This window comes from Apodemus sylvaticus, chromosome 1 (genome assembly GCF_947179515.1).
Source record: "Apodemus sylvaticus chromosome 1, mApoSyl1.1, whole genome shotgun sequence".
In the NCBI taxonomy this organism is placed as follows: Eukaryota; Metazoa; Chordata; class Mammalia; order Rodentia; family Muridae; genus Apodemus; species Apodemus sylvaticus.
The window spans coordinates 55,564,821-55,592,001 of record NC_067472.1 but is presented as its reverse complement, the minus strand read 5'-3'; the positions used below and the strand labels follow the sequence as shown (position 1 = coordinate 55,592,001).

General features: G+C 41.2%; 1 protein-coding gene and 1 long non-coding RNA gene across 4 annotated transcripts in view; one reads left to right on the top strand and one right to left on the bottom strand.

Moving 5' to 3' along the window:
• Positions 1–5,356: 5,356 nt before the first annotated feature.
• On the bottom strand, positions 5,357–6,312 carry LOC127691195 (uncharacterized). The gene is made up of 2 exons (XR_007979219.1): positions 6,228–6,312; positions 5,357–5,653 (listed from the first exon to the last, which is right to left on the bottom strand). It is a non-coding gene; the product is annotated as an uncharacterized LOC127691195 (long non-coding RNA).
• Positions 6,313–6,658: 346 nt separating this feature from the next.
• The window catches only part of Atl3 (atlastin GTPase 3), a 55,677-nt gene continuing 35,154 nt past the window's right edge, over positions 6,659–27,181 (top strand). Inside the window, exons 1-3 of one of the 3 annotated variants that reach the window (XM_052190760.1) lie at positions 6,659–6,777; positions 24,074–24,288; positions 24,682–24,825. In XM_052190760.1, the coding sequence (XP_052046720.1) occupies positions 6,747–6,777; positions 24,074–24,288; positions 24,682–24,825 (390 nt within the window). In that variant the 5' untranslated portion in view covers positions 6,659–6,746. Of the gene's footprint in view, positions 6,778–6,856; positions 7,077–24,073; positions 24,289–24,681; positions 24,826–27,181 lie in introns of those variants that run through there. The other 2 variants (XM_052190749.1, XM_052190743.1) reach the window with 2 other exon arrangements.

The window sequence follows — 27,181 nt, the reverse complement described above, 5'->3', positions numbered from 1 at the left end:
ACATTAGAGAGTGCATTTCAGAAATCTCCATGGAATGGTCTATGTGGTTTCTGATGCAATCAAATGATTTAATGAACACAAGATATGCAAAGCTGCTTCCAGTGTCACATGTGGACTGCTTTCACTTCATAAGTAGAAGCTGGAAACTGAAATAATTTTAAAACACAGTAAGTATGAGGATCAGCAGCACGTGCTCATCAGGGCCAGGTGTTATTAGCTATACACACTTGGATTACGATCTTTTCATGTGAATGACAGGCCTCCAGCATAATCACATGAGAGGATATGTACCACAATGCCTGCATCACTAAACTGTAAGTCTTTTGGCTGTTGTTGACCAAAATGTTATTATGTAGTACATGACTGTATTATAAAGTTTCTTTCATCACTAACCCCCTCCTCCACACTGCTACTCACAGAAGGTAACCGTGGTTAAAATCTTCTAACTTAAGCAACAGTAGATATGGCTAATCTTTATTTACATCTACCTTTTTTTTAAAAAAATTATTTATTTATTATATGTAAGTACACTGTAGCTGTCTTCAGTGTCTTTTACTTGTGAGCCACCATGTGGTTGCTGGGATTTGAACTCAGGACCTTCAGAAGAACAGTCAGTGCTCTTAACCACTGAGCCATCTCTTACATCTACTTTTAAGCAGTATTTTTTCTTTTTGTTTGCTTTCTTAGGATAGGTCTCTGGCTGTCCTGGAATTCTCACTCTGTAGACCAGCCTTGCCTTGAACTCAAGAGATCCACCTGCCTCTGCCTCCCAAGTGCTGGCATTTAAAGTGTGTACAACTATTTTTATTATTTTAAATTATATATATGTTGGGAGGAGAGGTATGCACATGTGAGTACAAGGGCCCTCAGAGGCCAGAGGCATTGCATCCTGTGGAGCTGGAGTTATATGAGCAGTGCTGGGAACCCAGCTTGGCACCTCTAGAAGAGGTAAGTGCTCTTAACCACCGAGCCATCTCTTCAGCCTTGCACATTCATCCTTTGTTGTTGTTTGAGACAAGATCTCTTTATATAGCCCTGGCTGTCCTGGAAGTCACAACTCAGAGATATTTCTTCAGCTTCCTCACTGAAATTAAAGGCATGAAGGCATGCACCACTATACTTGGCCCATATCCTCCTTTTGTAACACAACGGATATTGTACTATATACACTGCTGTGTACATGGTACTCTTCTAGAATCTTGAGACTTTTTTTAAAATGTTTGATGGCTATACTGTTTGCTGAACTACTAATAATGAAACAATAGTATTAAACTTTGACCATGCTAACTTCTACTCAACATTTATTGTTCATTATTGTTAAGAGACAGGCCAGCTCTGATTGGCCTAGAACTTGCTAAGTTGGCCAGGCTGAACTGGCCCATAATCCTTCTATGCTTTCCTTCTGAGTGTGCTCTCTCTCTCTCTCTCCCTCTTTCTATGTTATTTATAATTTTTTATTATGTATTTTGTGTGTGTTTATGCTGTATACATATAACAGGGTGGGCATATGAAGGCCATGGCTCTGTGTAGACAGATAATTTTGGGGAGTCTGATCTTACTTTCCGTTGTTTTGAGGTATGATCATGCTTATGTTCCTGATGCTCTGCTAGCTCCTCCCAGCCAGCTGCTCAGTGTTTGCCTATCTCTGCCTCCCATCACCCTGTAGGAGTGCTGGGATTACAAGGTATGGCTTTCATTAGAACTCAGGTCATTAGTCTTTCGAAGCAAGTGCTTTTGCCAGCTGAGCCACCTCCCTGCTCGCTCTGTCTCTGTTTTTTTTTTTTTTGTGGTGCTTGGGAATCAAACCCAGGGTCTGCTGCATGTTAAACATATGTTCTACCACTAAGCTTTATCTTGATCCCAGAATAGGTATATACTTTTGTGTACGTTTCAAAATGGATCCAAACGAGGGCTCTGAGCATGGAAGGCAAGTGTTTTACCACTGAGCTCTATGCCAAATCTAGATGGGGTGGTTTTAATGATTTCAAGGCAGGTAGTGGTCGATCATCTTGAAGCTGCTCAGCCATTAGTCCTGTAAGTAGGTGGTGAGAGGCCAAACGCTGTCACATGCATCATCGATAGTGATGTGCAGCTGCTTACCTTGCAAGACTGAGTCTGTGGAACACAGGAATGTGTCTTCTGCAGCATTACTGCCTCTCATGGTGTCTGAAAATAACCAATGTCCTGTTTTGGGAAAGCTTTGGAATCTGAGTCAGAGCAGACATCATTTTGGACAACAATTTTGCTATTTTTGATGTTTCATAACATATATAAGTACATTGAGTATTTACGACTTAGCTTTGCTTTCCTAGAACAGATATAATCACCAGTCCCAGACTAACCATAGCGTAGTCATCAGGGACAAACACTTTTAATCCATAACTCTGTCGGCAACAGAATTCGTGTGTAACTGATGAAACAGATTCAGAGAGATTGATTAACTTACCTGTAGTTAGTGAGCATTAGTGCCAAAATTTAATGCCAGTCAGGTTGGCCCCAGCTCCAATGCCCTTAACTACTCAAAAGTATCTACATGTAACCTGTCACCTTCTAAAAAAAAGCCACAAGTCATGTCATATGCCTCAGTCCTAAGTGAGAAGATGAAGGCAGGCTACAATGAGAATTGGTATTTTGAACTTTTGTTGTTTTTTATTTCTCTTTGAGAAATTTCTTTTTGAGGTCTCTCTAAGCAGTTCTGGCTGTCCTGGAACTCAATGTGTAGACAACACTGGCTTTGACCTCACAGGGATCCGACTGCTTCTGCCTCCCAAGTGCATGCAGGGATCATAGGTGTGAACATTTCATTTTTTTCTTGTTATAATGTAAATTCCAAATGGAGAACTTTGTTTTGAACAAAATAGCTATAGCATCAGTGCCTGAAACAGGTAGTAAGTAGAAACTAAAAAACTAAAAAGGTTGAATTAATGAATGAGGAAGGTGTATGTTACACTAAACACTTGAAAACTTTCTGCTTCTTTTAATATTACATACCTAATTTTTGCTACAGGACACAATACCCTGTTTGATTTTAAGAGCTTCCAATAAAATTGTAGGAAGTGAACACTAAGTGTTAGCATTAGATCTGTGCAAATCATTGAAATCAATACAAATATATTGGCCTTTCTCACACTTGGAAGAAGATGTTGACTTTTGAAACAACTTGGTACAAATTATTGGTAGATTTTAGGATTGGTCACATCTTAGAAAACAACTTCTGTCAAGGAAAAGCAAGTTTGATGGTGGTTTCCCAGGACAGCTGAGGATACACAGAGAAACCTTGTTTAAAAAAAAAACAAAAAAACCCCCATAGAATAAATAAATAAATAAATGATAAAAAAGTTAAAAAAAAAGAGAAAGAAATGTAAAACTCAAATCTGGTGGTAAGAATATCCTGAGAGAAACGGGGTACAGGGGCCAGCAAGATGGCTCTGTAGCTAAAAGCACTTGCTCTGTGTGTCTGACAACCCAAGTTTGATCTCCACAACTCACATTTTAAAAAATCTACATATATGTTTAATATTTAAATATTAAGTTTATATTTAATTATATATATATATATATATATATAATTAAAACATTCTTGCAGCAATCTTCTGGAAGCTTTTGCCTGCACTGAGTGCCAGAAACAAGAGATCCTGTCTCAAAAACAAGGTGGAGGGTCTAGGAAAATGACTCAGCAGTTGAGAGAGCTTGCTGCTCTTGCAAAGGACCCATGTTTGGCTCCCATGCTGGGTGGCTCACAAACACCCAACACTCCAGTTCCAAGAGATCCAATGCCTCTGTCCTCCATGGGCAACTCACCCTCATATACACATACTCACAGATTTATAATAATTAAAAAAAATAAATCTTAAACAGTTAGGAGAGAATCAACTTCTGAAAAGTTGTCTTCTGACTTTCACATGTACACTGTGGAATATTCATCCTCCCCACCATACACACCAAATCAAAAAGAAAAATACAGGGGATAGGTTGAGTTGGGAACAGAAGAGGTGGTGGGGAGGAGAATGACTGGAATTTACAATCACTCATACATCCTAGGGTTTAATTCCCTAAGTGGAATTTAAAATGCCCCCAAATTAGGGGCATTTTGGGGGTGATGTAGAAGCCTAGTGCAATGGAAACCCCATGGAATTTATGAGATTAACCCTAGCAAAGACTCTTAGTAATGGGGGACACAGAAGGTAAACTGGCAGTCTTCTGTAATTAGTCATAACCTCAAGTAGAGTGACTAGAATACCAACCCAGGCACAAAACCTTCCACCAATAGTTTGTTCTGCCTACAGAGTGTTCCAGACCAGAACTTAAAATAATCATCAGAGACCACAGAGACTTCATCGAGCAACTGATGGGGAGCAGACACAGGGTCCCATAGCCAAACATTAATGGAGCTCTAGGAGTTCTGTAGAGGAGAGGGAGGAAGAATCGGAGGAACTCAAGAGGTTAGGGACATCACAGAACCCAGACTCAACAGGCTAGGATTCACTGTGGCGTGTAGAGATCAGGGAGCCTGTAGGGGTCTGACTCAGGTCCTCTACAGATATGTTCTGGCTGAATAGGTTGGTGTTCGTGGGGCAGCTGGGGCTGTCACGGACTCTTTTGCCTGCTTGTGGGACCCTTTTCCTCCTACTGGGTTGCATTGTGCCAGCCTTGATGTGATGGTACGTGCCTGGTCTTATTGTTGTGTTTTATGCCCTGTTTGATTGATGTTCTTGGGAAGCCTGTTCTTTTCTGAGGGTACATGGACGGGGTTGGATCTGGGGGAGAGAGGAGGGAGGAGAAACTGCAGTTGGATGTAATGTACAAAAAAAAATAAAAATAAAAATAAGTTTTAGAAAAGAGGACTGGGGGGCTGGAGAGATGGCTCAGTGGGTAAGAGCACTGACTGCTCTTCCACAGGTCCTGAGTTCAATTCCCAGCAACCACATGGTGGCTCACAACCATCTGTAATGCTATCCAATGTCCTCTTCTGGTGTGTCTGAAGACAGCTACAGTGTACTCACATACATAAAATAAATAAACCTGTTTTTTTAAAAAAAAAAGAAAGAAAAAGAAAAGAGGACTGGAGAATGCTAGGATGTGTGGGTGATTTTAAATTCTTACATGATAAAGTTTGCAATTATGTCAAAATCATTGACCATTGACTCTCCTATTTGAGCATGTAACAAAATGGATTTGTGTCATGTCCTGTAGGTCATGTCTTCTGAATTAATCCCTTCCCCTGATGTTTACTTCTAGCCTCTTGCTGGACCAGGTTGGCCTATGCTGTGTTACTTTTCCTTGGGAGATAGAAAGAAAGGCCTAGTCATTCTTGGGGAAAGGGCACTGGCAGACCAAAGAAAGAATTCTATCCAAGTTCAGCTTAGTGAACCATTGAGTTTATTGAGGCCACTTACAGGTACATGGGTGACTCAAAGGCAGTTACATCACCAGGAAGTCCCTTGGGCAGTTTATGGGCAACTATACAAATTAAAAACCTCACCTGCAGAATGGGTGATTCACAAAGAACCTGCACCCTGCACCCCGAGGAGTTCCTTGGACCACTATAGGCAGCTTCAGTAATGGAAGAGTCCTCCTTCTGGTCAACTTGCTCCTGAATATGCACCTTCCTCTCATAGGGGTATTAGTAGGCCTGGTCCAATGAGTCTTGTGGCTGAGTTAAGACATCAATGATCACGTCCATCTTAGAAGAAATTACTACACAATAGCCTAGAAGATCTAATCTGGTTTAAATCTAAAAGCTAGAAGAAAGTTTCCTAACAGTCTTGAGAGTTTGGGGGTAAGGGAACTGAAAGAGGGGCCAAAGAAATGTAAACAGGATTTCTTTAGGTAGGCTAAGAGTAATTTTTACCTCATAACCTCTGGCTTAATTGCTCAGGAAGTAAAGATAGCTGAAAGGCTTGGCAGGGTCTAGAGATAGAGGAAAGTTCTGGGTAGGCCAAAGGAAGAAAGTAAACATTTGCTGAATAAAACAATGGTGCGGTGAATCGCGGTCACTGGGGTGACGCTAACTCCATTTGTAGGGTTTGTTAGAAAACAGTATTCAATTGTGGCAAATTGTATTTTCACAATATATCAAGTATGAATAAAAGCATTTCCCAACAACTTCCTTTTGTAAAGTAACTTTGAAACAAGGTCCTAAAAGTCTAAAGTTCACAAAAGGTGTGCCATGGCTTAGAATAGAGAAACTCTAGCAGAGGTCGCGCGAAAATGAGAGAGAGACTCACTATGGAGTTCAGGAAGGTATTGAACATCGTCCTCCCCTGGTCTCCAGTACTGAGATTACCAGCGTGCCACCCGGAGCCTGGCTTAGTAAGGTCTTACTTTAGCTTTTAGTTAAGAGTTGGTCGGATCAGAGATTAGGGGCGATGATGATGATAATGAAGTCACGATGGTCTGTCCTTGTGAAGTCAAAGTCATCAAAGCGTTCACGTCATTCTTTCATACTACCACCTGTAGTCCTGGCCGGCGAGGAACACCAGAGCCCACCACACGGGCCGGGTGGGGGCTCCCGGCGGGAACCGGGTGGCCAAAGCCCGGCCCTGGTCTCCGCGTTAGGCGCCGGGCAGGGTCTTCCGAGAGCCCTCCTCATTTTCTCCCTTTGCAAGGCCTAATGGGAGTTGTAGTTCAGCGGTAGGAAGACCCACTCGGCCCAGTCCCGTCCTCCGTTTCCTCTACGCCCCGGATGAGGGCGAAGACTCGGGACAGCGGGGCCGGGCCCAGCGAACGCCGAACTACAATTCCCGATGGACCCGAGATTCCAGTACGCGGTCACAGGTACCCGCGGCAGGATCCGCGCCGGGCGCACGCGCACCGAACAGTGGCGGGACTCGGCCGCGTGCGCTTTCCCGCCCTCGTCACGCCCTGCGCCGTCGGTAGGGCTGTCTCATAAGCTGTAGGCATTCTCCGCGCGCTCCTCCTTCTCCGTTTCTCCCGACGTCCAGGCTCCGCCCGTTTCCCTCCTCCAGGGCAGCCTCAGCCCGCTCCTGTCTTCCGTGCCTCTGCTACTTCTGCTGAAGGAGGAGGCTCCATGTTGTCCCCTCAGCGAACTGCAGCGGTGGCATCGAGAGGAGCAGGTGAGGCGCCCAGTTTTCCCGGGACCCGCTCCGTGGTCACCCACGCTGTCGTCCAGCGCTTCCGCTCCGAGGTGACAAGCCTCCCCTGCCGCTCCTTTTTTTGGTGTGGCGACGGGAGGCCGCACCGCCGGGTGTCTCGGCTCCGAATTCAGGGCTGGGGCTCCTGGGGCGGGCAACGTTCTCAGTGTCGGCCGGGAGCCGGCGGCCTCCTGCGGCCTGGTGGTCTGCCCCGTCGAGCTCCGCCCTGTGCTGGGCAGGGCGTGCCGGGCGGCGGCGCGCTCCGGGTCGGGAACCGAGACTCGCGGTCGAGTTTAACGGGCCCGGACCGGCGGGAAGGAAGGCTTTATTGTTGAGCCTAAAGTGCTGGAATGCTGCGGTGCAGCCTTGGAGTTGAAATGTTTTATTTTAATCGGAAAGACCTTGAGTTACAAGTATTAGTAAAGTTCGTTTTCCACTCGCGCTTATCTCCATGTTAGGAGATAAAAGAACTGGCCTAAATTTGGTTGTTTGGCTTTGCAAGGTTTTTGTGTTTTGTTTTTTTTGTTTTTTGTTTTTTGCTTTCGTTTTTTGTTTAAAGTAAGTTTGGTTCCTTTGGCTTTCCCGGAGACATAAAATGAGGTAGTAAAAGTACTAAATGAAAGCCAAATAGTCCCACCATAAATTCAGAGATGCGATTTTGCCTGTCATTTTACCTGGCACTGTGCTTGTTTAATGGGTACGGCAACTGAAATTGCAAGTTTCAGTTGAGAAATCGAGAGGAAAAAAAAAAAGAGTCAACAGTACTGTTTGAAGAATTTTTCAGCAAACCCCAGTCTTCACATTTGAGTACGAAGTGGAATGTTTTGTGCAAGGTGAAGAAGAAAAAAAAAAACCTAACAAAGTAAAACGGCTTGGTTCTCAGTTTTGTTTTGGAGAAGTGGAGTAAAATCTACGTACAGACTTGTAATCTGTCAGTATTCAGTTTACATACAGACTGGAACGTCAAAGGAGGCCTGTTTTGGTTCCTACGGAAGGAAACCAGCTTCTGTTCTAGAAATTCCCATGCCGCTTTAATATGAGGGAGGGAATGTATGGTTGAAAAACTTTCACATAGTGAACCATATAAGGCCAGTACCAACATATTGTTTTATTTGCAGTGGTTTACTGTCTCTTGTAATAGTCATAACCATAGGAAAAACTGTTGGTGGTGGTGCACGCCTTTAATGCACTTGGGAAGAAGAGTCTGAGTTCAGAGCCAGCCTGGTCTACAGATCGAGTTCCAGGACAGCCGAGGCTACACAGAAAAACCATCTCTGGGGTTGGGGGGCGGGGGAACAAAACCAACCAAACCAAATAACAAAACAAGACACACTCCCCCAAATAAACCCACAAACAACAAAATAAAACAAAAAACAGTGGGAGGTGTGATTGTATGCCAGAATAATTTTCTTAGTGTTTAGTAAATAAGACCAATTTGTTTTGTGGCGCTAGCACGAACTCAGTTTTGTACTTTCACATCGCTTAACCCTAGTTCCTAGGGCGCCTCACAACGGTGTTTAAAAAAATTTTTTTTAATGGGCATGATGATGCCTGCATTTAATAGTTATAGCTCTGGAGGAGTGGGGGCAGTCAGGATCCTGTTTGGCTACATAGTGGATTTGAAGCTCAGTCTGGTTTATTTACATGAGACCCTTTATCAAATTTCCATTCCCGAAAAATAAAAAGAAAAAAGTTGGTTTATAAATAAAAGTTATAATCACTAATTAAAACAAAATTGATGGCATATACCTATGATTTAGCACTCTGGAGGCTGAAGCAGGAGGATTTCTAGTTGGAGGTTTTATTCCAGTAAACCAAACAATCCTAAAATGAATAATAGAGAATCATATGGAAGAGGAATATAAAGTTCACTCCTGCCTGCCCTGTGAGCAGCTTAGATGGATGTGAACCTGTTTGAAAATTGATAGAGAATTTACTCATGATAGGTCAGCCCAGTGGCTCAGCAAATGAAGGCTTTTTTTTTTTTTTTTACCATTTAAGCTTAACAACCAAAATTTGATTCCTGGGACTCATATCATACAAGGAGAGAACTGATTTCTACAAGTGTACAGTCTTACAATGTACATGTGTACACACATTAAATAAATAAATGTAATTTAAATTTTTAGCCGTAATAACCAGCATGCCTGCTAATCTTTGATCTTTATTTTATTTTATGTATACTAATACACTGTAGCTCTCTTTAGACACACCAGAAGAGGGCATCATATCCCATTACAGATGGTTGTAAGCTACCATGTGGTTGCTGGGAATTGAATTCAGGACTCTGGAAGAGCAGCCAGTGCTCTTAACCACTGAGCCATCTCTCTTTAGCCCTTTCTTTTTTTGTTTTTGTTTTTGTTTTGTTTTTTTTTTTTTTGAGACAGGAATCGTGTGGCCTAGGCTGGTCTCAAGTTGAGGCCTTAAACTTCTGATCTGCTTCTACCTCTGAAGTGATGTGATTGCAGGCGTGCACTCGTTGCACCAGATGCTGTTAAAAGTTCCTTATGGTCTTGTGTTTTCGTGTTGAGAAGTGTTAAAGTAAAACAATGGCATTTTAAAATTTGAATTTTCCTGGGCTGCCTGTCAGACTCTAGGGACATATTTAATGCTTAGGGGAAATAGGGGGTAGTATAATGCAGTTTAGGACAATCCTCTGTTGTTTTAGAGCTGTGGTTATGTATTACCTAGAAACTTAAAGCCTGCATATGCTTGGGTCTTGTGGAGTATAGTGATGCATGTCTTTAATCCCAGCACTTGGGAGGCAGAGGCAGGCAGATTTCTGAGTTCAAGGTCAGCCTGGACTACATGGTGAGTAGAACATCTAGAACTACACAGTGAGACAGTCTCGAAAAAACTAAAAAAATAAAAACTGGGTCTCACTATGTAGCCATGGTTGGACTGGAACTTCTTTTGTAGATGAGGCTGATCTTGAACTCATGGAGATATGACTCCCTCTTCCCAGTTTTCGGATACTCACTATTCTAAGCACAATGCATAGTTTTTATTTTTTTTTTCTTTTTCGACACAGAGTTTCTCTGTGTAGCCCTGGCTGTCCTGGACCTCATTCTGTAGACCAGGCTGGTCTCGAACAGAAATCTGCCTCTGCCTTCCAAGTGCTGGGATTAAAGGCATAGGCCACTACCGCCCTGCTAGATCTTGATTTTATTTATTCAGGGGCCAGGAAACAGTGAAAAGGAAAATCCTCATTTTATGTATTTATAATAAAATTTCTCCAATGGTAGTTGTGTACATATGAATAATTTATTTGACAGAAAATAAGCATTTGTTATCAGTATTTATGTTGAAAATTTGTTGCTTTTTACAAATTAAAAATGTTTTTCTTTGAGTTTCTTTTGCTAGAACATGCTAGATGTGTCTTACAGCTAAAAGTATGTTATAAATAAAGTGATAGGCTTTACTCATATATAGAAAGTAAGCAAAGGATTGGTGTAAGGGCATGGTTATATCGAAATGGTAAATCTAAGCCGAGTAAATATTGCCAATTAAGATAATCTTGTTTTTAAGCACTTTCCCTCTAAAAAAGCTTTTCTTTAAGCTCGATGTGGTGGCCCACATCTGTAATCACAGTTTTAGGGAGACGGAATTGCCGTGGATTTGATGCCAGGCTAGACGACATAGTGAGTTCCAGGACAGCTTGAGCTACAGAATGTCTCAAAAAAGAAAAAACTAAAGGTAAATCAAAACAACAACAAAGAAACCAAACTAGACTAAAACAAGAAGAAACTAAGAAATGAAACAAGAAAGGTTTAAGTTTAATTTGACTAATTAAAACCTTCAGATTAGATATCCTGTGTTTGGGAAAGGCAAGTACAACCACTATATGCAGAAGCAACCAAATCTCTTTGAGTTCAAGGCAAGCATCATCTGCAGAGCCAGTTCTAGGCCAGCAGTACTACACAGAGAAACCCTGCCTTGGAAAACAGTAATCACAACAACAAAAGAAAGAAAGAAAAAATTGTCCTCTCCCTCATCCCCTGGGACTGGAGAGGTGATAGCTTAGTGGGTTAGAGGGTTTACTACTCTTGGAGAGACACATTTGGCTCTGTACCTTCTGCTACAAGGGATCAGTTGTTACTTTCTGGCCTCCTCCATGCATGTGCTGCTCATAAATTGGGGAGGGTACACACATATATGCATGAAAAAAATCATAGCCAGGTAGTGGCACACACATTTAGTCTTAGGACTTGGGAGGCACAGGCAGGTGTATCTCTCTGAGGCCAGCCTGGTCTACAGAGCAAGTTCCAAGACAGCCAGGATTATACAAATAAACACCTGCCTTGAACACCTCCTCTTCCCTAATTTTTTTTCTCTAGCTGATAAAAGGCTGAATAGTTTTTATTTTTGTTTTAAGATGAAGGACTTTCTGTATTGCCTAGACTGTCTTTGAACTATAGATTCAAGTGATCCCCACTTCAGCATCTTGAATAGCTGTGACTGCTGGTATATACCATCTCACTTAACTTTTGATTTAAGTTTTAGATTCAGCCCTGTCTTTTTTTTTTTTTTTAGATTTATTTATTTATTTTTATGTATATGAGTACACTGCAGTTGTCTTCTGACATACCAGAAGAGTGCACTGGATTCCATTACAGATGGTTGTGAGCCACCATGTGGTTGCTGGGAATTGAACTCAGGACCTCTGGAAGAGCAGTCAGTGCTCTTAACTATTTAACCGCTGTGCTATTTCTCTAGCCCTCAGCCCTGTCTTTGTAGTTTCTGAATCTTTTTTAGTTAAAAATTATTATCATCATCATTATTATTGTATGTGAGTTCATGATGGATGTGTGTGGGTGATTATGCCATGGCCTGTATGTGGAGGTCAGAGAACAACTCAGTATATTCACCTCTCTGCTTCTGGGTCCCAGCGGTGGAATCCAGGTCAGCAAACTTTTGAGGCAGCACTTTTACTTTCTGAACCCTCTTGGCTGCCCAGTTTCTGAATCCTAAATACTAGACATACTTTGTTAAAAACCCATAACACATTAGATGTTTCTCTTAGCAGGTAAATGGTTTTGTTTAGCATCTTATGCTAAAGCACAAAGATTGTCTATAGTAAATGAATTGGAAAAAACTTTCTTCATAAATGTTTTAATTAGAATACACATTTTCCCCAATGTTCTGGTTGGTTGGGTTTGAGCAGCTTCATGGAACAAGCTTTTCTGTGTATCTACTGGCACATTTCCTGCCTTAAGGTAAAGTGCAACACAGAAGCTGGAAAGAACTACATGCTGCAGTTGTGGAGTCAGGAGAGGCTTCTTAGCATGCTTGCTTTGTCTGTGATGTTTTCTCTGGCTTTGTGCTTTAAGGACTGCCAGCAAGGCAAGGCATGGAGATGGTATGCCTCTTTTTGGGTGTGTTGCTCTTGGCCTTAAGAGAATATGTTATTTCAGAAGGGGACTGGAAAACTCAGGTCATAACTCTACCATGAGTCATATAGTCTACTCAGTAAAATGTTTTTGTAACTTGGCTCCAGTGCTTTTAAGAATCCTTTGGACAGAGAGGATGAGTACTGAAGATAGTTATAGCACAGTAGTTCTTTTTTACTTTTTTTTTTTAAAGTTTTTTTTTTCCTGTTAAGTTTTCTTTAAGAGTTATTTTATGTGTATGAGTGTTTTGCCTGCATGCATGTATGTATCCCATGTTCATGCCTGGTGCCTGCAGAGGTCAGAAGAAGGCATCATACACCTTGGAAGTGGAGTTGTGCACAGTTGTGAGCTGCTCTGTGGGTGCTAGGAGCCAAATCCCAAGCCCTACAAGAGCAAGAGCTGTCTTTAACTACTGAGCCATCTTTCTAGCTCCTCAGTGGTACTTAACAGAAGATGACTTTTGCATCTGTCTGGCTTTTTTTTTTTTTTAAGATTTATTTATTTTATCATTGTAAGTACACTGTCACTCTCTTCAGACACAGCAGAAGAGGGCATCCGATCCCATTATAGATGGTTGTGAGACACCATGTGGTTGCTGGGAATTGAACTTAAGACCTATGGAAGAGCAGTCAGTACTCTTAATCACTGAGCCATCTCTCCAGCCTGTCTATGTGCCTTTTAAAAATGTCTGTAGGTGTTTTTGGATGTCAACCTTATGGGTAATACTAATACATAAGTGTGCAGTGGGTATAGACTAGGGATGCTGCTAAATATCAAGAAGTCCAAAGGATCCCCTCTTTCCACAAAGGGTTTTCTGGCCATTAGTTGTCAGTATTGCCAAAATTGCCAAGCTTGATCCTACACTGTTTAATTAATCCATTAAATTTTTTGAAGTAGCAATGGTAACTGCTTTCAGTTAGCCATTTTCATTGAACACTATTCAGATAGTTTTCTTTCTTTTTTGTTTTTGTTTTTGTTTTTGTTTTTGTTTTTTGGATTTGGTTTTTTGAGACAAGGTTTCTCTGTATAGCCCTGGCTGTCCTGGAACTCACTCTGTAGACTAGGCTGGCCTGGAACTCAGAAATCTGCCTGTCTCTGCTTCCCAGAGTGCTGGGATTACAGGTATGCGCCACCACCACCTGGCTCAGATAGTTTTCTTAAATATTCAGGTAGTATTCTTAAATATTTTAAATTTAAACTGACTCATTATGGGACTAGGCATGTACCACAGTTGGTAGAATACTTGTGTAGCATGCACTAAGCCATGATTTGTATTCCAGAACCCCCATGAAACTGGGCCAATGATCCCAGTATTCAGGAAATGAATTCAGGAGGATCAGAAATTCATGGTTATTCTAGCAAGTTCAAGGACACCCTAGGCTACATGATATTCTATCTTACTGGTTTTATGTGTGTATCTATTTGTGTATTTGTGGTGCTTGGGATCAAATCCAGAGTCTTGTGACTGTTAAGACAAGTACTCTACCACTGAGGGTGTACGTACTCTACCTTTAGGCCTCCTAACAGTATTCTTATAGTTGAACGTGAAATAAAATAGGTTTTATGTATTTTTTTGTAAGATTGAAAAGGCTAACCATGATTAGTATCCAACCTATGCTGTGCTTTTTAACCTATGCCAATTTTTTTCTTTCCCCTTTGGTAGGGGAGACAAGGTTTCTCTGTTGTGTCCTTTTGGCCTTGAACTCACAGAGGTTCACCTGGGATCAAAGGTGTCCTCTATTAGGATCCTGTGCCAGATTGGTTTTGTTGGTCTAGGTATTAAATCCAGGGCCTAATTTATCTTAAGCATGCGCAATAATATTGAGCTCCAGGCTTCCCAGCTCCCTCTACCCCAGCCTGGGCTGGCCTGGAATTTGCTGTGTAGACCAGGCTGGCCTCAGAAATCCTGTCCTTCTGCTTTCCAAGTGCTGGGATTAAAGTTGAGATCTACCATTCCTGGCTTTGTTTTTTCAGGCCTGTAATGTGGGAATCAGTGCCGTAATATCCATGTCTAGAAAATTTTCTAATTTACCTGTTAGTCTTTTAACTTCATTTTTCATTCAGTGTAATTCTTTTTAGTGTGGAAACTATATGGAATGTAGTTTACTAGGGAGATTGTTTGAATTGGCCTATTAAACCTCTTGGTTAGTGTGGATTAGATATATTGTGTCAAAGTAAAGGATAAGTCAGTAGTTCAAAGGTAATTAGGAAAAAGGTTGTAATGTCCACATAAGCTGTTAGACTATTTTTTCATTACTAAAGATTTTCAACATGCTAAAATGTTGACAGTTATCATGAGCAATTTTCAGCAGTAATTAGACAACACTGACAACAGTATTTCTATTTATTTTCTTGAAGCAAAGGCTTACGTTTAAGTGGATGTGGATGTAACTAGATAGGTCAGAATTTCGCATATTTTGATAAGTCTCATCTGTTGTCCACATTTGTGTAAGTGCTTATAATCTCTAGTATCATCTATCGTCTCAGCATGCAGATGTGTACTTTGGAAAATAACTGCTTATTTAAAGAGAAAGCAGGGGGCTGAAGAGATGGCTCAGTGGTTAAGAGCACTGGCTGCTCTTCCAAAGGTCCTGAGTTCAATTCCCAGCACCCACATGGTGACTCACAACCATCTGTAATGGAATCTGATGCCCTCTTCTGGTGTGTCTGAAGACAGTGTACTCCTATACATAAAATAAATAAATAAGTCTTTTTAAAAAAAAGGGAAAGGAGGATATTATTCTTGAGACTAAATGAAATCAAGAATTTGAGATTCTTGAGAGATAAGCGGGATGCTCATGCCTGTAATCCCAACAGGTATCTGGGAGGCCATGTAAGGATGATTGCCATGAGTTCTATCCTAGCCTGAACTACAATGTGCGACCCTGTCTCTGCAAACAACCCCAAACGGAAAAACACAACAGAAAATCAAAAAAGTAGCAGTTAGATTTTAGATCTAAACAGTTTCTACCTGACTTTGTCGTACAATGGAGATGTTGAACTGAAGCGGTTTATTCAGTGCAGAACCAGAGCCAGAACTCTAGTATTGTTATGGAGGCTGTTCTTCCCTGCACACAGCCTCGTTACAGTGATGACCTTTGCCTTTAATCCTTGCACTGTAAAGCCAACACTCTAGAGACTGAATCAAGAAGACTGAGAATCTGAGGTGATCCCAGACAAAAAGCTCAAATAAAAATGTTGCCAAATAACATTTGCTAAGGCAGAAACTTGAGTTATAGAAGAGAGAAATGATAATCAGACTTGGTAATATATTGCATGTAGGGCGATAAGGCTGGGAAAATGCAGAGGACTTGGATGGAGTAATTGAGAGGAACCATTTTGAAATATTAAGTGTAAACTTGTAAAATGTTACCTCTGGGGAGTTTTGAAAGGAGACTGGAGGTGAACCAGTTGGATTACACAGGCTGAGTGGTAGAACTGGAATAAGGGCATGTCTCCTGACTCTTCCGATCATTGTGTTTGCATATATCCCTCCTGTTAGTAAGAGTAGAACAGTTAGTGACTCAGTACTTAGGCCTTTGAACTTGTCACTTCAGAGATTAGAGAGGAGGGGAGTTAGAACATCAAAATACAGGGTAGAAGAAGAAAGAAAAATGGTAAAAAATGAGCAAAGAGTTAAAATTATAAAATAAAGAACTCATTGAAGCTGGCCATAGTGGTCATGCCTGTAATCCTAGCCTTGGGAAGTAGAGGTAGAGAGATCAAGAGTTCAAGGTCAGCCTTGGCTACATTTTGATTTTGAGAACCCCCCCTCCTGTTTCTCCTAAAAAGTTCAGTGAGAGAGTAAGAACTACAGGAGATTACAGAAGAGCATTGGTGTAAATCAGCTACTGAGGGTGAGGAAAGAAAAGAACTACTGCAGGGAGATGCCAAAGGGCATGCTAAGATTTTCCCTGAATAGAGGTTTTAAGTTCTCGTCCCCCACCCCCTGCAAGATAGGAGGGAGAAACAGGGTCTCTGTATAACCTAGGTTTGCCTCAAGCTTTCAAAGCTCCATAGTTCTAGGATTATTAAGTTATAGCTCCTAGTCTGGTTGCTAAATTTATTTGCAAAGGTTATTTGTTTGGGACAGGGATAGAGTCTCATGTAATCCAGAGTGTCTTTTGTTTCACTGTTTCTGTTTTTGTTTTTTGATTTTTGTTTTTTGAGACAGGGTTTCTTTGTGTAGCCCTGGCTTCCCTTGAACTCAGAAATCTGCCTGCTTCTGCCTCCCAAGTTCTGGGATTAAAGGCATGCGCCACCACTGCCTTGCGTTCCCTGTGTTTCTGAAGCTGGCTTAAAATGCCTGTTTCTCTTGTCTCTGCCTTTTGAGTGAGGGATTTCAAGCATGTATGACCATTCTCTACCTAATTTCTCTACATTATAGGCTGATAATATTGTAACGAATGGAGTAATAGTATGTACACATCTCAGTGGAAACAGGAATATGGGAAGGGAAACTGTATTGAACACCTAATATATGTCAAACTGTTTATTGAACACTTAATATATGACACCTTATGTCATAGCATAAGGCTATGCTTTAGCCTTTAGACTTTTTTTTTTTTTTTTGAGATAGCTTTTCAGTATATAGGCCATGCTAGACTTGAACAGATGATGTAGCATAGTTTGGGATTGAATCAACCATTGTTCTTATGCCCTCTAATTGCAGCTGGGTATTAGGTTTATAAATGGAGGCTGAAATGGTTATGTTTTCTAGAGTTACATTGAGCCATAGGCTTTGGTTATGTCAGTTTTTGTTGTCTGCTTTTTGTGGGCATAGTTCAGGGAACTTGGAGGACATAGCATTGAACAAAAGACAAAAAAAAAAATCTTGCCCTCATAGAACTTATGTTTTGGAGTAGAGAAAGCCAAGATTCAGGCCTTGTCCTGATGCTGGACCCTATTTTTATTCATTTTATCATTCTATTTAAGAGGGTAGGTCAGATAGCTTCCAGGTAAAAATGCTTGCTGCTTGCTAGCCTGCTATCCTATGTTCAACCCCTGGGACCTACATGGTATAAAGAGAGTACTAATTTCTGTAAATTTTCCTCTGATGTCTATATATGTAACTAGACACCAGTGCAAGCATACACACACACACACACACACACACACACACACACACTCAAAAATTAAAACTGAGTACTCAGAGTGTGGGGTGGGTGATCCAGACAAGGGTAGTTGAATATTGAAGTCTAGGTCAAGAGCAAGAAGCATTTCAGACCTTGGGAGTAAGTAGTGACATAGGTCTTCTACTTGAAATTGTGGCCTTAAGATAAGGCTTGAGCCCTAGCTTTCTCACTGTAGAAATGCCAGTGAGAATGAATTTTACAGTAGGATGAGAAGTCAGGACAGTATGGGACAGTGGAAGTACTTACAGGATGGGAACAGCCTTGAGCTGTCGGTCCATAAACTGCTTTATTTTGTATTTTTATGTTGCTAGGGGTAGAACACAGGGCTTTATGCATAGGCAGGCCTCTGCCACTGAGCTGCGTCCCTATACCTTGTAATTTTGATAGCTTTTAATGTGACTGTCTTCATGGTGTACTTAATATTTATATTTAGTTTTTTGAGACAGGGTTTCTCAGGACAGTTCTGGCTCTCCTGGAATTCATTCTGTAGACCAGGCTGGCCTGCAACTCAGAGATCTGACTGCCTTTGCTCCTGAGTGCTGGGATTAAAAGCGTGTGTGCACTACCACTGCCTGGCTATGATATACTTAATATGTAAAGAAGTATAAGACTCCAGCCCCAAGGGATGAGGTAGTTAAAGGACCAGTCAGAGATAGTGACTGTGCTAGGTGGGAAAGGGAAAGGGCATGCTGGATAGGAATAGGACTCTAAGTTGTCATTTTTTTTTCCAATGTCTTCTTTGAGGGCAGGATTTTTTTTTTTTTTTTTTTTTTTTTTGTCTCTCTGTTCAGTACTACATATCCTAAGTTCCCTAGACAAATAAGCCACTGCTGAGATAAACCATCTAACCTCTAAGGTTTTAATTAAGGAATCTTTTTAAAATACATTTTATTTATTTATTTTTACTTATTTTACATCCTATTCACTGACCCCTTCCAGTCACCCCCTCCCACATTTTTTCCTGCCATTCCCCTACCCCTTCCCCCTTTCTTCTGATTGGATAGGGCCCTGCCTTGGGGGCATTCCCTCACCCTGGTACTTCAAGTCTCTTAGAGGCTAGGTGCTTTCCTCTGCCACTGAGGCTAGACAAGGCAGCCTGGCTAGTAGAACATATCCCACATGCAGGCAACAGTTTTGGGATAGCTCCTGTTCCAGTTGTTCTAATTAAGGAATCTTAACGATTGTGGAGTCCAAGATAAATTAGCAAAGGCCCTTTATCTGTTATGGAAATCAGTAATAAAACCCTGCTGTCTTTAGGAAGCAGGATGGTGATGGTATGGTAAAGAGTGGGGTGCTCACTGTATATAAATTGATTTGTTGGTGATGTGTACATTTCAAAATAATTCATTTTCTTTTTTGTGGCCCAAATAAAAAAAGACTGTTAGTGAACATGGTCCCTTTTAGCTCAGAGGATGTTAATGACTTCTTATAGTCCCAATGAAGGGGCATGCACAGGTCCCCCAGCTCTCATACTAATATAGCCTGTTTTTCTTTATTCTTGCCTAATGTATTGCAGGAACCAAGAGAGGCAACATGAGTAACAGTTTCCTTTTCATTCTCCCTGTCCTCAGCAGTGTCCAACTTTACTTGATGTGCAGTTCATTTTTATCTTTTTGTCATTGGGTTATTCCATCTTGCCTATAACCTGTACAGTCTTATCTTTCATTCCTTTTGGCTGATAGTGCCACCAACAACTTTAGGGTGCTACTTAGCCTTTGACTGTGTAACACTGCATATCACTCATGTTGGCTATGTGTCATCTCGTTCATTTGTGCTGAAATAGAAAAATTGCTGGAATTGAAAGGTCTAGTGTACAAACTTAATAATAAAACTCTTGGGAGACTTTTTTTTTTGTTTTTTGTTTTTTTGTTTTTTTGTTTTTTGGATTTTGGTTTTTTTGAGACAGGGTTTCTCTGTATAGCCCTGGCTGTCCTGAAACTCACTCTGTAGACCAGGCTGGCCTTGAACTCAGAAATCCGCCTTCCTCTGCCTCCCAGAGTGCTGGGATTACAGGCGTGCACCACCACTGCCCGGCTCTTGGGAGACTCTTGTATTGGTTACTTGATTTGGCTGTGTTTGAAAGTTGCTATGTTACTGAGTTAAACAAAATAGGAATCTTTCAGAGGTTTAGTCCATTATCATCATGGCAGGAAGCCTGGCAATATGCAGGCAGATACGGTGCAGGGGCAGCTGCGAGTTTTATATCTTGATTTACAGGCTGCACTGTGTGCCACACTGGGTGTAGCTTGAGGACAGGAGACCTCAAAATCACCCCATAGTGACCCATTTCTTCCAATAAGGCCACACATGAATTTATGAGGATTATACCTGTGCAAACCAGCACACAAGTTCTGGGAGCTAGAGCTAGTTCAGATAAGGTGATTAGCCTCTGGATTTGGAATATTCCATCCTCTCCACATTACTACAGTTCTAATCAGTCAACAGTCTCTACAGACACATCTAAGAATTCTTGTTGACTGAGGGAATGTTTTCTCTGCCACAATTGAATTTTGTTTTGTAAGCTTCTTTGAGTTCTGTATATTACTTTAACACTGGCCTTTCCTTAAGAATAAATTTCTTGGGGGCTGGAGAGATGGCTCAGCAGTTAAAAGCATTGACTGCTCTTCCAGAGGTCCTGAGTTCAATTCCCAGCAACCACATGATGGTTCACAACAATCTATAATGGGATCTGATGCCCTCTTCTGGTGTGTCTGAAGAGAGATACAGTACACTCTCATATTATCTGTCTGTCTATCTATCTATGTAAATCTTTTTTAAAAAGGATAAATTTCCCAGATTTTTCTTTTTCTTTTTTTAAATTATGGGAATGGAACACAGGGACTTGCATGAATGTAGTGGGCAAATGCTCTACTACTGAGCTACATCCCCAGCCCAGATTTTCCTTTTCTTTTTTTCCTTTTTTTTTATTTTTTTATTTTTTGGTTTTTTTGGATTTGGTTTTTCCATGATAGGGTTTCTCTGTATAGCCCTGGCTGTCCTGGAACTCAGGCTGCCCTTGAACTCAGAAATCCGCCTGCCTCTGCCTCCCAGAGTGCTGGGATTACAGGTGTGTGCCACCGCCTGACTTTTTAAAAATTTTTAATTAATTAATTAATTAATTTATTTATTTTTATTTTAATTTTTTGGTTCCAGCCAGATTTTCTAGTTCTTTTATATGAGAGACTAAAGACCTTTGGGTCTTGGATTTATTTGTTGCTGTGCCAACAATTCTAAATAGCTAGAAGTAGTGGTACATGTTTGTAATCACAGCACTTGGGAGGCTGAAGCAGGAGGATACTGAGTTTTGGGCCAGCTTGAGGTACATATTAGACTCCAGATTTTTTTCTTTAATCCCCTTTCCCATGCGTGTGTGTGTGTGTGTGTGTACACGTGTAGGTATACTTGGAGGCCCAAGATTGACATCAGGAATCCTCTTCAATTACTCTTTTACCTTTGTTGACCCAGGATCTCTCACTTAAATCCTGAGCTTATAGATATAGCTAGTTTAGTTAGCCAGCTGCTCTGGGCAGTCCACCTGGTGAGGGTAGAATTATAAGCAGGCTGCCATAAACATTCTGGGTTCTGGGGATCTCAATTGTGAAGTGTTTTTAACTTCTAAGCCATCTCCTCAGCCTGGTGGTGGTTTGTTTGTTTATTTATTTATTTTCTTAGCTTTATTTTTTTAAAAAGTTTTTTTTTTAATTGTATGTGTATGAGTATTTTGTTTGCATGTTTGATTGTTCTCTACAGGCATGTCTGCCACTCAACAGAGGTCATAGAACAGAGTGTTGGATCCTCTGGGACTGGAATTACAGATGGTTGTGAGATGCCATGTGGGTGCATTTAGAGGACTCCTTTAAAAGAGCAACAAGAGCTCTTAATGGCTGAGCTGTATCTCCAGCACCTGTTGTTGGCTTGTTTTAAGAAAGGGTCTCATTTTGTGTCCCAGGCTATCTTGGAGCTCATTATAATTCTTTTAAGTGGTATTTTTTGACTCATCCAAAAGTTGTCCTCCAGCCTCCACTTACATGCACATACAATAATAAAAAATAGTTTTTTAAAAAGTAAATTCGTGGTAGCATACACCTTGAATCCCAGAAGTCAGGAGCAAAAAGATCTCTGAATTTAAGGACTACGTAGTTGAGTTCCAGGTCAGCCAGGGCTACACTGTGAGACTCTCTCAAAAAATTTTTTATAGATACATTATATATGAAAATGACATCAGGAAATCAATTATTATGTAAAATAAATATGTTAATATATTATGTGTGGAAACCACAGGACAATTTTGAAAATTTGTTCTTTTTTTTTTCTTTTATTTGTTTGGTTTTTTGGATTTGGATTTTTGGAGACAGGGTTTCTCTGTATAGCCCTGGCTGTCCTGGAACTCACTCTGTAGACCAGGCTGACCTTGAACTCAGAAATCCGTCTGCCTCTGCCTCCCAGAGTGCTGGGATTACAGGCGTGCACCACCGCTGCCCGGCATATTTGTTCTTTCTATTCAGAGAATGGGTTGTAGAAATTATCTAATCTCAATCAGGGGCTTCTACTCCGCCTTTGATCGTTTAGTTCCTGGATAAAGGACACACAGCTTTTATTGTTATAATAAGCCTTAGTCAGCACTAATAGCTTAGACGGTAGGTATCTACTCCATGTTCCCTCTGGGCTGCTCTAAACTTCAATTAGCCATCCCTCATGGCCATGCTTTTAGGACTCTCTTACCGAATGGCATCTTCTCTCCTCTCTCTCCTCAAGGTTCTCCTCAGACCCCAAGCGTGGGACCTCTGAAACCCCGCCTATCTCAGTTCTGTCGAGCTATAGCTGTAGGCTTCATTCACCAATCAGGGATAACTTGGGGGGCAAGGTCACATAGCATCACTTGGGTCTAAGGTATCCTTACGAGGGTGGGGTGGTGGTGGGGTGGGGGGTAGGGGTGGGGGTGTGGAGGCGTGGGGGGTGGGAATGGTAACCTAGGCCTTCAGTGCCAGCATTTACCATTATAAAACATAGCAAAAGACCAAACTGCAATGAGTTCCTGCTTTTTCCAGGTTGGCCAGGTATTTCTTGTTTCTGCTGCTATATTGCATACTCTAGGCTCTAGGCTATCTGGCCCTTGAGCTTCCCAGGAGTTCTGTCTCTGACTCTGTAGAAGTGCTAGAATTAATTCTACTGCATCTGGCTTTTTTTTTTTTTAATGTGAGTTCTGGAGATAGAACTCTGGTCTTTGGGCTGGAGAGATGGCTCAGTGGTTAAGAGCACCGACTGTTCTTCCAAAGATCATGAGTTCAAATCCCAGCAACCACATGGTGGCTCATAACCATCCTTAATGAGATCTGATACTCTCTTCTGGTATGTCTGAAGACAGCTACAGTGTACTTACATATAATAAATAAATCTTTTTTTTTTTTTTAAAAAGAACTCTGGTCTTCATTCATCTTGCGGGACAAGTGCTTTTACCTGCTGATCCATCTCACTGGCCCCATGCATAATGTAGTTTCATTGGGTTCAGCTTTACTGTCTCCTGCTCCCCTCCCTCTCCTATTGATTCTTCTTTTCACTTAGTTCCTCTTCTACTTTACTGCTTTTATTATTTTTTGATCATTGAGCTTCATTAGGGTTATTTGCATAGTCCTGGGTAAAGCATGTTTATGGGAATATGAGACTCCTTATCACTGAAGAAAATGCCTCTCTGTCTTCCAGTGACTATTAATTGGCTATAGATATAACTCAAGGAAATGTTTGTCCTATGAGCCCCTCCCCTTAGCTAATATTATCTATCTGTTGGTCTTCAGTGGGGGTATCCCTTCATGGGCTTTTTCTCCTATGACAGGGTATTGACAGATCCAGTCTTGTCTAGTTGTTGTGCTGGTAGTCATAATTACTGTGAGATCAAGAGTGCACTGGGGAAGCCATGTTCTAAGAAGGCAGTTCCGTGTGACTTTGCTTCTTCCTCCAGCTCTTAACATTTTTTCTACCTTGTCTTCTATGATGATCCGTAAGTCTTGGCAGGGGAAGCTGAACAACTATATTCATTCTCTCTCTCACCCCCACCTCCGTGTGTGTGTGTGTGTGTGTGTGTGTATGTGTGTGTGTATATGTGTGTGTGTGTGTGTGTGTGTATTCTAGCACATCAGCACATATATTCTATGTGTGGGGATCAGAGAATACACTTCAGGCATCGATTCTGTCCTTTTAGCATGTGGGTTCTGGAGATTGATCTCAGGTTGGGTGGTTTTGCAGCAGGCCCCGAGCCATCTTGCAGGCCCCTGGGATCTTTTAATTAACAAATAATCTTAGTGTTCATGAAGTTCTATTAGTTCTCCCATATACTCCTTCTTTTACGGTTATTGTGTATGTTATGTACCTTATGAAGCTTTTGTTTTCTTCATGGTGTGTGTGTGTGTATGTAAAACTTAATGTTTTTTTTTTTTTTCTGGTCTCTAAATGAGAATAGGTGATGCCATGGAGAGTGGAAAACCTGGTCCAGTGCAGGTTGTTTTGGTTCATAAAGAGCAACATTCCTTTGAGCTAGAAGAGCGAGCCTTGGCCAGCATCCTCCTCCAAGACCATATCCGAGATCTTGATGTGGTGGTAGTATCAGTGGCTGGTGCTTTTCGAAAGGGCAAATCCTTCATTCTGGACTTTATGCTGCGATACTTATATTCTCAGGTAAGGAAGATTTAGTTAATTTCAGAGTGGAAAGTGAGAAAAATAAGCTCACAAATTATCCTTGATGTATATAATTACATAAAATCTGGTGAGGGGGCTGGAGAAATGTCTCAGTGGTTAAGAGCACTGACTGCTCTTCCAGAGAACCCAGCAACCACATGGTAGCTCACAACCATCTGTAATGGGATTTGATGCCTTCTTCTGGTGTGCCTTAAGTAACAACAATGTATTCATATACATAAAGTAAATCTTAAAAAAAACAAAAAGATTTGGTTAGGGGTCAGGGTATGTAGTATAGCAGTCAAGTGTTTGCCTCACATGTGTGAGGTCCTTTATACCAGTGCCTCTGAAAGTGAAACCAAAGATGTAACAGAACATCTTATTTTTCCTCAGAAGGAAGGTGGTCATTTAAATTGGTTGGGTGATCCAGAAGAACCACTGACAGGATTTTCATGGCGAGGAGGCTCTGACCCAGAAACTACTGGGATTCAGATTTGGAGTGAAGTTTTCACTGTGAAGAAGCCATGTGGGAAAAAGGTAAGGATGTTGAAAGAAAGAAGGGAAGAAAAAGGTAAGGATGTTGAAAGAAAGAAGAAAAGAAAGAAGGGAAAGGAGAGAGAGAGACACACACACACACACACACACACACACACACAGAGAGAGAGAGAGAGAGAGAGAGAGAGAGAGAGAGAGAGAGAGAGAGAGAGAGAGAGAAGATTTAGACATTATAATAGAATAACCAAATGACAACTTGTATTTATTTTGTTTTCTTGAGATAGGAATTGTTTTGTGTTTTGGATAAGTTTGCCAGGCTGGTCTGGAACTCAGTAGGTACCCCAGGCTGGCCTTGAATGTGGAGAATGCTTCTTCAGCTGCCTGTGTTCTGGGGTCATAGATGTGGGGAGAGGAGATTGAGTCACATGATGAATTCTGGAAACTCTGATTCTGGAGACCAGCATTAGGGTGCAGATCTGAGTTTATTGCCCAGCATATAAGCTTATATACAGTGTTTGAGCCAATCCCAGGCTCCTAATCCTTGTCCAATTGTATCTCATCACATCATCACTGTCCTCCAATGAAAGCCATGCCTAATGGGGTTACTCTGAAGGATTGGACCAGTATCCTCACCTGTTAGGACTTCCATGAAGATAGGGGAAGCAACTATTACCTGCCGTGGCTTTTCTTTGCTGTCTCACTGGTGTTCTGGGAGCAATCTTAGAGACACTTAGAGGAGTCTCAGGAGCCTAGCTCCCCATCCTACTTTTTCCTTCACAGGGCTGACTTCCTCATCCCCCACACATAAGTGCACACTACCTTGCTTGACTCTAGATGAGAACATCATTAACTTATGCTGTGCATAAGTTATGTGTATGCAATCAAAAAATAGGTCCTTTTAAGTCCATGATAACTCCTATCTCCTAAAGTAATCACTCTTTTTCCTGTTGAGTTGTTTTGACAGTAGATCCTACAGTGTACTTACTTAGATCCTTTACTAGGTAGAAAGCTTGATGCAGGGAGGTGGTGGTGTACACTTTATAATAAAAATGTTTGCTTTGTAAAACTGACTACTCACTCAAACTTTCCTTCTATTTTTGAATTCCTTTAATGAAAAAGCCACTCTGATGTTAAACAAAAGTGTTGTAAAACAAAAGAAAGCAACTATTAGAGCTACATGTGCTGTTCATATGTCTTAGGTCACAACTTACAGGCCAGCCTGGGCTTCTTAAGATGTACATAAAAGAGGCTGGCATGGTGACTTGTGCCTCCAATACCTACATTCAAGAAGTTGAGGTAGGAAGATTGGCACACATTTGAGGCCAGCATGGGCAATAACAGCGTGGGAACCCTGTTTCAAAGACAAAAAAGTGGTTTGGAAGTTTACTGTGTTAGTCTGTGACGTGAGACCATTTCTATCAATGCTGCATATACATGTAGTATATGCTTTTCAGAGAGCTTCCAGTAAGTCCTGTTGTTTCCTTTTTAGTTTCATTTTCCTAGTTAGCAGACACATGTGATTGTGAGCTTTTGTTCAATTGGGTATCATGCTGATGTTCAGGATTTATCATGTAGAAGTGTTTGACTCAGTGGTTTTTAGTATAAACATAAAGCTGAACAGGTATCACCACCACCTGACTCTAAAACATTTCATTTCCTCAAAAGAAGTCTCTAGTATCGTTAGCAGTTACTCCCCATTTCCATCTTCTTCCAGCTCCTTGTCTCTACTAATTTGCTATTGACTGAGCTGTCAGGAGTGGTTTTTCAATTTTTCTTTTCTTTTTTTTTTTTTTTAATTTATTTATTATTATATAAGTACACTTTAGCTGTCTTCAGACACTCCAGAAGAGGGCATCAGATCTCCTTACAGATGGTTGTGAGCCACCATGTGGTTTCTGGGATTTGAACTCAGGATCTCTGGAAGAGTAGTCAGTGCTCTTAACCTGCTGAGCCATCTCTTCAGCTCCTCAATTTTCTTCTTGATTTTATGCTGGACCATTCCTTATGTACTCCAGGCTGATCTTGAACATATAGCTGTCATCTTGCTTCAGCTTCTCAAGCGCTGGGACTACAGGATTACTGTGTACTGTAGGGATAAACTCTTGTGCATTGTATAAAAGTATCACCTGCCAATAAAGAGATGAATAGCCTATAGCAAGGCAGGATACACTAGAAGGTGGGACATCTAACATGAAGAAGAGATTCACCACCCAGACTTGGAGGAAGTCAGCCGTATGAACCTGAGGAGAGATAACCAGCCACATGGCAGATATAGAATAGGATAAATGGGTTGATTGAGTTATGAGCTAGTTGGGGAACAGGCCTAGCTTAAAGCCTAGGCATTAATCATCAACAAGCCTCTGTGGCATTATTTGGGAACTGGGATGGATATAGAAAA